The 9,690-nt window shown below is 47.3% G+C and overlaps 2 protein-coding genes across 2 annotated transcripts; one reads left to right on the top strand and one right to left on the bottom strand.

Annotated features, from left to right (window-relative positions):
• Positions 1-254: 254 nt before the first annotated feature.
• PtrM4_037900 (uncharacterized protein) lies at positions 255-2,819 on the top strand (the record flags this gene model as incomplete). Its single annotated transcript, XM_066104242.1, has 2 exons — positions 255-297; positions 418-2,819. The coding sequence occupies 2 exons, from the start codon at positions 255-257 to the stop codon at positions 2,817-2,819; spliced, it is 2,445 nt and encodes an 814-aa protein (XP_065966444.1).
• A 3,045-nt stretch (positions 2,820-5,864) lies between these two features.
• On the bottom strand, positions 5,865-9,441 carry PtrM4_037890 (uncharacterized protein; the record flags this gene model as incomplete). Its single annotated transcript, XM_066104241.1, has 2 exons — positions 5,865-8,092; positions 8,118-9,441. The coding sequence occupies 2 exons, from the start codon at positions 9,439-9,441 to the stop codon at positions 5,865-5,867; spliced, it is 3,552 nt and encodes a 1,183-aa protein (XP_065966443.1).
• Between the last annotated feature and the right edge of the window lie 249 nt (positions 9,442-9,690).

Raw genomic sequence — 9,690 nt, 5'->3', positions numbered from 1 at the left:
GTTTACTTGGTTGTTTTAGCGTTACTGTGATGAGGGTGCTAAAACTGCTGTACGGTAGATGTCGCGATGGTTTTGAAGTGTTGCAGTTGCCTCGGTTGAGTCCCAAACAGGCTAAGCGGCTATCAAATAACGTTAGCCTTAGTCTAGCGCATTGCTCCAATCTCGACGTACGCCTGTCTAGAAGCCTATCGCAATGCAGTATCCCCTATAGCAACGCGTTTTCCAGTGATTTATACTGCCCTGATACCCCCAATATGGCCAAACGTCGCCTACCACAAACTTCTGCTCGGAGCAAACGTACGAAAGTAGCCGCTGCCACCAACAACGTCGCCTCAACTCCTGAGGCTTCACCTGAGCCTGCATCTAAGCCTGCATCTAAGCCTAGACCTCAGCGTCGATCACCTCGCAAAACCCTAGCTGCCGCAAGCCAGGCTAACGCCTCGCCGCCAATACCTACCTTCGAGTTGCAGTTCTTAGAGTCGCAGGCGGAGGCTGAGATTGTCGCGCCCACCGAGGGCAGCCGAGCTGGCACGGTGGCTACAACTGAGGCTGGAGAGGGTGGTCAGGATGAGACAAACAGCGCACTAGTTGAGAACTTTGACGGCATTGACTGGGCACGTTTACCTGATTTTATCAAGCCATTGGCGCGTTCTAAGCGCCCAAAAAGTTGGATCTTTCAGTATGGCTACCGCGTTGTTGAGCGCCATGCTACATCTCGAATCTGGTTTGTGTGCAAGTACTGCCATGTACACAAAACTATCGACGCTGGCCGTGGTGGTTTGTTTAACATTACTCAGGCTACAACCTCAGCAGCCACCCATCTCAGCCAACCAAAGCCTGGCCACAACCTTACGAAAGATGGCCCAAAGTTAGCGCAGAGAGCTCGAGGCCAGCTGTCGTTGCGGCAAGCTTTTGACGCTGGTTTAGACGTACAACAAAACACTGCTAACGCGTTTGGAAACTTCGACGTAGAGGGCTTTCGAACAGCCACTGTCATGTGGCTTGTTAACCGAAACCACCCGCTCAGCGAACTTACGACGCCTGATTTTAGAGAGATGATGAGATTTGCCAACCCAGAGGCAGAGGCAGCGTTGTGGGTAAGTAATACCAGCGTTTCTACCTTTGTGATGAGGTTGTTCCGGTCTATACGACCGCAAGTTATCGACACCCTGTCAGGCTCAGTAAGCAAAATACACGTAAGCTTTGATGGCTGGACAACAAAGGGTGGTAAACGTGGCTTCTTTGGAGTAGTCGCTCACTTTGCCGACGCAGCTGGAATAATACGAGACTTACCAATCGATCTGCCTGAGCTCGCTGGCGCCCACACCGGTGAGGCTATTGCCAAAGCTATCTCGACGACGCTCTCAGCATACGGAATAACAAGCGACCGATTAGGCTATTTTGTACTCGACAACGCTACCAACAACGACACTGCGATCGCCGCGCTCGCGCGCGAGTACGAATTTGAGTCCGCTCACCGGCGCCTCCGCTGCAGTTGTCACACGCTTAACCTCATCGGCCAGGCTATTATATTTGGCACCAACAAAGACGCCTACGGCAACACTCAAGAGCAGTACAATACCGAGGAGCAGTATATGCGAGAGTGGCGGAAAGATGGCCCTATTGGAGTGCTAGTTGACGTCATCAACTATATCAAAACGCCGCAACAGTACGAGCTTTTTCGTGGCTACCAGCGCCTTGCCAACAACAACCTGCCTGCTGAAGGGCGTCTCAAAGTACTCGAGCCAGTCAAGCCTGTCGTCACTCGCTGGAACTCATACTATGCTGCTTTTGAGCGCGCTACCAAGCTTCAAGCCGCGTATAACTTGTACGCTGAGCATCATATCAATAGGGTTATCCTTGAAGATGCGCACGCTGCGCAGCGGAATAATAAGCGGCCCGACGCCCCAAACTGGATGAGATCAACTGGGCTCCGAGCTGCTGACTGGGCGGTGATTGCAGAGTACCAGGACTGCTTAGAGCCGCTCAAGTACGCCACAAAACGCCTCGAGGGACGCTCTAAGGATGGCAAATACGGCGCAATCTATGAGGTTATACCCGTTTTTGAGTACGTACTCAGCAAGCTTGAGGCCCGGGCGCGCCCGTTCGAGCACGTCGACTTCAACGCTCATGCCGAGGCTCCAGAGGATCACCTCAACGTCAACCTCCGCGCCGCGTGGAGCAAAGCCAACGACTACTACAACAAGCTCGACGACTCGCCCGCTTACTACGCCGCTGTTTGCCTACACCCGTACTACAAGAACTACTGCGATGTGGCGTGGGCAGACAAAGCTGATTGGCTTACTAGTGCCAAAGCGTCGTTCCAACAGCTTTGGGCGGCATACAAACCTCAACGAGCACGCCAGCGGTATACAACTGCGCCGAGTAGCAACAACATAGACGAGGCAATTATTGCTATACTTAGCCGCAACAATGACCGAGAGGCTCCACTTGACGAGTTTGAGCGCTGGAAAACACAAGAGCCGCAGTGGACGCAGGAGCAGTACAACGCAGATGGAAATCCTGTCCAATACTGGATACAACTACTGCCGAAATACCCGCATTTAGCGCAGTTTGCAATCGATATCATGACTATCCCAGCATCAAGCAGCGACTGTGAGCGCCTCTTCAGTGAGCTTGGCGACCTTCTTGAACCTAAACGACGTGCTCTGGGCAGTGAGCTACTCGCAGCTCTTCAATTAGTAAGGTCATGGGTGCGAGCTGGTTATAAACCGTACAACTGTAGCGAGGCTAAGCTTTCAGATGAGCAGCTTGTAGGAGATTACAACATACTAGAGTGGAACACTGAGTTTTGGTAATTTGTATGTAGCTTAATCTCTTTGTAGTAGTCAAGTAATCCAAGTACTTGCAAGTAATACAAGCAAGTCAAGCAAGTAAAAAAATCACCCCAAGCAAGTCAAGTAAAGCCTATGTTTGAACCAAGCAAGTCAAGTTTAGAGCGGTGACTTGCTTTACTTGCTTGTTGGAAAGTCTGAGGATTCGCGGCAGAACGCCGCATAGATGCCACAACCCACACGCTCTCTTTCAAACTTTTCATTATATCTCAAACTGCCTCTTGTTACTTTTTCGTTTCTCTCTCTAAAAAGCAGTCATTGTACTGCATCGATCAAAGGCGCAAGCCACGAAATACTAGAATATTGTAGGAAAACGGCTTCAAATGGCGGGAGTCCTTTTCACGAACATGTATATAGGCAGGACATCACTCCCCTTAGATACAAAACACCTAGGAATAGGTTCCACGAGGCAAGTGCGACAGCACTATAAGACCACGGCGGGACCCGCCCGAATACCCTATGGGAGGTTACAGATAGGGCGTTAAACCATAATCAACAATCAACAACAATCAACCCAGAGTTACATTGGCCGCCTCCCCCACAAGATCCGGTATACGAACAGTAGGCCGCCGCCTCCTCGAACATACAAGGGACACTTGGTGGAAGGATAAGAGCAGTAGGCTATCAGCATGGTACACGCAATGGCAGCTGCCATACGATACTAGGCGCACGCCCGCAGCGCTATGGCTACCCCGAAGGATACTCGCGAAAGTCCTTATGATACGCTCAACGCATGGCGACTTTGAATGGTACCACCGAAAATTCAACCACGAGGATACCTCGAAATGCCTATGCGGCAGGCCCAAGACGCCAGAACACCTAGTGTTCTGCAAGAGAGCCACAACACACTTCAAGAAGTGGCCTCTACGCCCCATCGTGCCCCCTCGCACAAGACAGGAAGGCCTAGCGTACCTCGCGCAATTAATAGACCAGCCACAAGAGTTCGAGACCTTCGTGAAGGTAACGAACTCCTTCTATGACGAGTGATTTCTATTTTTGAATTTCACAAAGACCCGCTGAATTCCTTAGCATTATTCAGTGTAGGATTCGCGGCAGAACGCCGCATAGATGCCACAACCCACACGCTCTCTTTCAAACTTTTCATTATATCTCAAACTGCCTCTTGTTACTTTTTCGTTTCTCTCTCTAAAAAGTAGTCATTGTACTGCATCGATCAAAGGCGCAAGCCACGAAATACTAGAATATTGTAGGAAAACGGCTTCAAATGGCGGGAGTCCTTTTCACGAACATGTATATAGGCAGGGCATCACTCTCCTTAGATACAAAACACCTAGGAATAGGTTCCACGAGGCAAGTGCGACAGCACTATAAAACCACGGCGGGACCCGCCCGAATACCCTATGGGAGGTTACAGATAGGGCGTTAAACCATAATCAACAATCAACATCAACAACCCAGAGTTACATTACGTGGCCGCAGCGTCAACCTCCCACAAAAATTCAGATAGTACAAGTTGATCGCAAGCATCTAGTTACTGTACTACTACGTTTTTATGAATATTGAGCTACTGTGTGGCGTTGTACGGCTTCAAATTTGAGATCGCTGAGATGGTGTTCGCGGGGCGTTGCGCGAATCCGGGCGTTGCGCGCACGGGCACGTTAGCGTACCAAAGCCATTCTAAGCCAATCAAACAGAGGATGTGAGTAACAAGATTTTCTCCGATTGGTAAAGACAGAGTTTGGTACGCTAACGGCTGCTTAACCTGTTTTCCAGAAAACGATTTGCCCATGTATGGATGAGTCTAACCATCATGAGTATACGTAGGTGCGTCAGCTGCTCAACGATGCCCAAACAGCCCACTCGATCCTACTTCGGCTCTACTCGTCTCAGATCAGATACACCTCTGTAGCACCTTCACGTAGTAATGAGAACAATCACCGAACAAAATGCATTCCTAGTTATCGTTATTTCCCTTTACGCACTTAGTGCAAAGCCAATCAACATAGACTCAACTTATCAGAACTCATGGCGACTGACCGACTCCGCTATCCAGGATGCGACTTGGCATTTGGACACCCTATAGCTCCGGCTTTTGTCCGGAAACCCTGACGGAGAAAATGGTGAAACGTCGGTCAATCTATTGACCCTTCACCCACGCTAACTAAGACAGCCCTACAGCGAATAGAATCGTATTTTTATGAGTCACATTCTGTCGAAGAATGAACCCCGCTGAGCTTCACTCAAAAAAGCTTAGTTAGTGGTGCCCACTAGGTGGGTGTAATTAGACTGGGTAGATGATACGGACAAACGGTTGGAAATTTCTCTGCTATAAGTGCTCCATGTTCTAAGTTATTAGTATGCAATTTTTCCAAGCTATTCGGACACCAACGATATCATCGGTCTCGCTTTTTCTCAGTATGTCAAATCCTCGCTTTTCGCACGCTCTAGGCTATCTCAAGGACGCATCCCTCGATTTGACTACAGAGTTACTGCCTGCAATTATCACGGTAGCGCTCGTAGTTGTCAGCGCAATAGCGTACGCTATCATCAACAACAACTCAAAATATCCCCTAGCGAATCCTCCTGGATGGTTCCAGACAAAACTTTCCAAACGGATAGAATTTTTAAAGGATGGAGACAGGATCCTTAGAGAAGCTAGAAAGAGGTACGACGGGAGGCCATACAGACTCATCACGGATTGGGGAGACAATCTCATCCTTCCGGCCAATCTTGCTACTAGCATTCATCTCGAGAAAAGACTAACCCTTCCGCTGGCCGTATATAACGTAAGCTCGACATTATTATTATTATTATATTTCCATTAGAGTCCTGTATCAGTCGGTGACTATGTAGGACTTTGGCTAAGCCGTTCTATGTATGATGGTCGTTGTGGAGTTTCTATGGGTCTTGTACAATTTGGGTGGTGTTTTGCGTACTCCAATTTCAGAGCTAGTCTTCCATTGGCGCGGGTGCTAAAGAGCAGTGTGGTGAATAGAAAGAGATGTAGCAGCGGGCTCTTTTGGGATAAGGAAATATTGTTTTGTAGTTTTATACAGTGTCTGTCTGTTCGGTGGTTTGCCCAAGGTGCCATTTTCTCGTGCCAATCCCAGTACTTGCAATAAAGGCTAGAGTAGCTTTGATGCCTGTCTTTGTTTGGAGGAGAAGTGGGAGGGTGATGGGTCTGTGTGGTATTGCTTCTTTGAGTGTATTTCGATGTGTTTTGTACTGTTTGCAATCTAGAAGTAGATGCTGTGGTGTTTGTGGTTTGTAGCATATACATAGATTGCAGTCTCTCTTGTTGAATCTCTTAAGGTAGGAGTTGAAGTATCCATGTCCTAGCTTGAGTGAGTAGAACGCGCTCGAGATTTCTCTTGGTGTTCCCTTCGGGACTTTGATTGTTGTATGTGTGTTGAGCTTGAAGATCCTTGAGTAGGAGCTTCTGTTTTTGGTGGGCCTGTCGGTATACCTCTTGTACTCCATCAGTTGTTCTGTTTTTTGTATTTTGTTGATTTCTGTGCCTAAGTAGGCTAGGCTCGCTATGGTCGATGTTGTTGGTCTCTCTTTAGCTGCTTCCTTTGCTAGCGTGTCGGCTTTTTCGTTGCCCTTGACGTCGTTGTGTCCTGGGGCCCACTGCAGGTGGATAGATGCTTTCTTTGTCGTTATTCTCTTTGCAGCTCTGATGCATCTTAGTAGCCACTGTTGTCCCGGGTTGTCCGATAGGTTGTTAAGCCTATGGATTGCTGCTTGGTTGTCTGCGTATACGTAGATCTCTTGGCCTTCTTGTGCCACTATAGCCGCGTGTTCAAATGCCTGTGCTATCCCCTCTAGTTCACCGTTGTAGACTAGTTGGGAGCATCCAATGTTTGTCTTTTGAGAAAAGGTTTCTTCGTGGGTGGAGCTGTACGCTACTACACCTACGCCGATCCCTATTCCCTTGTCGTGTTGTGAGGCATCTGAGTAGATTGCGGTGAAGTTATCTCCGCTCCTTGATAGGATATAATCCGCGTGTGCAATTGCCTCTTCCTCTTTGCTCTTTTTTGATACAGTAACCTTGTAGTTAAGACTTTCCCATGGTCTGAACCTATATGGAATTATCTTTTCTACGCTATTGTTGTCTCTCTCTGGGATTGACTTAACAATAGTATATAGTTGTCTATGCTGGTTTGGCTTTTTGTAGCTAGCTTTGTCTGTATTTGTGATCCTTGTAATTGCTTTCTGGATTGGGTGGTTGCTGGATAGCTGGTGTGCTCTAGACGCATACTTTCGGTTGTTGGTGTTGAGTCTAATTGCAGGTGACGTAAGTCCGGATTCAATGCTTGTTGGTAGGGATGGTGACGTTCTAAACACTCCAATTATCTTTCTACACGCCAGGTTGTGCAGTGATTGTAGGAGGCTAGTGGCGTAGCTTTGGTTCTTCCAGTATATTTGTGATCCGTAGTCTGCAACGCTTGTGACGCATGCTAGGTATAGTTGTCGTACTGCTTTTGGGGAGAGTCCTCTTTCGATGTTGGCTAGTCTCCCTAGTCTATAGAATGCTTTCCTTGCTTGGCTTACGCGTGTAGCAATATGTTCCTTGAAGGACAGTCTATTGTCTATGTGGATACCTAGCCATTTGATTGTGTCTTTCGGTTCTACAATGGTGTTGTCTGGAAGCTGTAGGCTTCTCTCTTTTCTCTCTTTCTTGGCGGTAAAGTGGATGAGCTCTGTCTTAGCTATATCGAACATAATCGCTAAGTTTTTCCCTCGGTGAGATAGTAGGCGGACTTGCTGTTCTAGTATTTTGACGTTTTTCTTTAGCGATGTTGAGGATGTCGATAGAGATAGGTCGTCAATATAGGATAGGTTGAAGCTTTGTAGTCCTGGGAAGAGGTCTCTGGTGTAGATAAGAAAGAAGATTGGAGACACTGGGCTGCCTTGAGGTATCCCAGCTATTATCTCGGAGAATTCTTGTGTCTTATTGTCGAAGGAGAGTCTTAGCGATCTGTTTGAGAAGAAGGATTTTGTCCAAGCGATAAGACTAATTGGAAGGCCTAGCTTCTTAAGCGTTCGCAGGAATTGATTGTGTGAGACGTGGTCAAATGCTCCCTTTACGTCTAGGAAGATAGTTGATGTTATTTGGCCTTTCTGTTTCTGGTGCTGAATTTGGTCGATGAGTAGCATAGCTGCATCTATTGCAGATTTCTTGAGTCTACCCCCAATTTGGGTTGGGTGTAGTAGCTCTGTGATTTCTGCTAGATTGCTCAGCCTACTTGCGGTGATCCTCTCGTTAATCTTTCCTAAACAGCTTAATAGAGTAATGACTCTGTAGGCTTTTGGGATTGAATAGTCTGGTTTTGATGCCTTTTTTAAGAACAGCTCCTGTAGCTTGTTTCCAGCATTTTGGGTGGTATCCGTAGTCGAATAGGAGTGAGAAAGCTTTAAACATTGTTTGCGGTTGAGCTTTGTACGCGGCTGTGATTATGTCTTGTGTTATTGCATCTGGTCCTGGGGTGCTACTTTTGACTTGACTTGAGCATGCTCGTTCTAGTTCAGTCGTGGATAGTGCTGGCCAATCCCATCTCTTTTCCTGGTAGTTGGTGAATGTGGGCGCTTCGGTTATGGGCGGTGGTGGGAATAGCGTGTTGCGGAACGCTTGGCATTTCTTGTCGAATGATGTTTCTCCTTGTATAGGTGGAATTCTTTCGACTTTATTATCCTTTGTGTATGCCATGGCTTTGTAGATTGACTGCGGGTCCTCCTTCTCTAGGAATTCATTCCAGTGTTTCCTTTTAGCGTCTTTGATTGCCTTGTTGTAGGTGTTTCGTGCACGTAGGAAGTCTCTTTTCTCTAGGTAGGCGTCGTGTATTGCAGTAGTTTCGAGCTTTTCTTTAAAAATCCTTCTATAGTGGGAAGTGTCTTGTCGTAGCTTTGTCAGCTCTTTGTTCCACCAAGCTTTTGGTTTTGGACCAAGTCTAGTGATAGGGATAGCTTTGTTTGCTGCAGTTTGGATTGCTTGAGTTATTGCTTTGCCAATCTCTTCTAGCTTTTGCTCTAGCTCTGTATTGTTGCCGAGGAGGAGGTCCATTAAGTCTGCCTTTCTTGGATCACTGATCTGGTCCATATCTTGCAAGGTTTGACTGTTTTGGATTGCCGTTTCTAGTTCTTTGTTGAAGGTGTCCCAGTTAGCCTTTGCAGTATTAAATCTGGGTTGGTTTGTCGGGTTTTCTACAAGGTCTGCGTTTGTTTGGATGGAGAATAGGAGGCCGTAGTGATCTGATCCAGTTTCAGGTATGGTCTGCCAGTCCGTAGCTTTGCTAGCCAAGTCTGGAGTGACAAGTGAGAGGTCTAGGACTGTTTCTCTGGATAGGTGTGGTCTGAAGAATGTGCCTACTCCTGGTGTGTTTAGGAGCTCTAGGTCTTGTTCTTCAATCCAGTCAATAAATGGCTGTGCTCCTTGGCTCGTCGTTGGGCATAGCGGGTCCCACAATGGATGGTGCTCGTTGCTATCTAGTACTAAGATAGAATTTGGCGGAAGCTTGGTGTTGAGTATAGCTCTAGGCAGTGTTTTTTCCCCTTCGGCGTTTGTTTGGTTGTATACGTTAAATAGGTTAAATTGGAAATTGGGACCTTTTATTGTAATAGCCATTGCGTCTGGGTCTATTTTGAAGTCGTTTTGGGTGAATGTCTCTGCTTCTAGTGTTCTAGATATATAAAACAGAACCCTAGGGCGGACGGGTAGGTTTGTTACTGGTAGGATCTGGGTAAACGCAGTGTGATTTATGGATCTTGCTGTCAGATATAATGAGATATTGCACAAAAGTGATGGATGTTGATGATTGTGTGTATTGTGTTCTGTCTATCGTGTGTCCGCGCTTGTGGCCCTCTTGAGGGGCGC

The sequence above is a fragment of the Pyrenophora tritici-repentis genome, chromosome 1 (assembly GCF_003171515.1).
Source record: "Pyrenophora tritici-repentis strain M4 chromosome 1, whole genome shotgun sequence".
NCBI lineage: Eukaryota > Fungi > Ascomycota > Dothideomycetes > Pleosporales > Pleosporaceae > Pyrenophora > Pyrenophora tritici-repentis.
The sequence above is the reverse complement of the archived record's forward strand: the minus strand, read 5'-3'. Positions and strand labels throughout refer to the sequence as shown.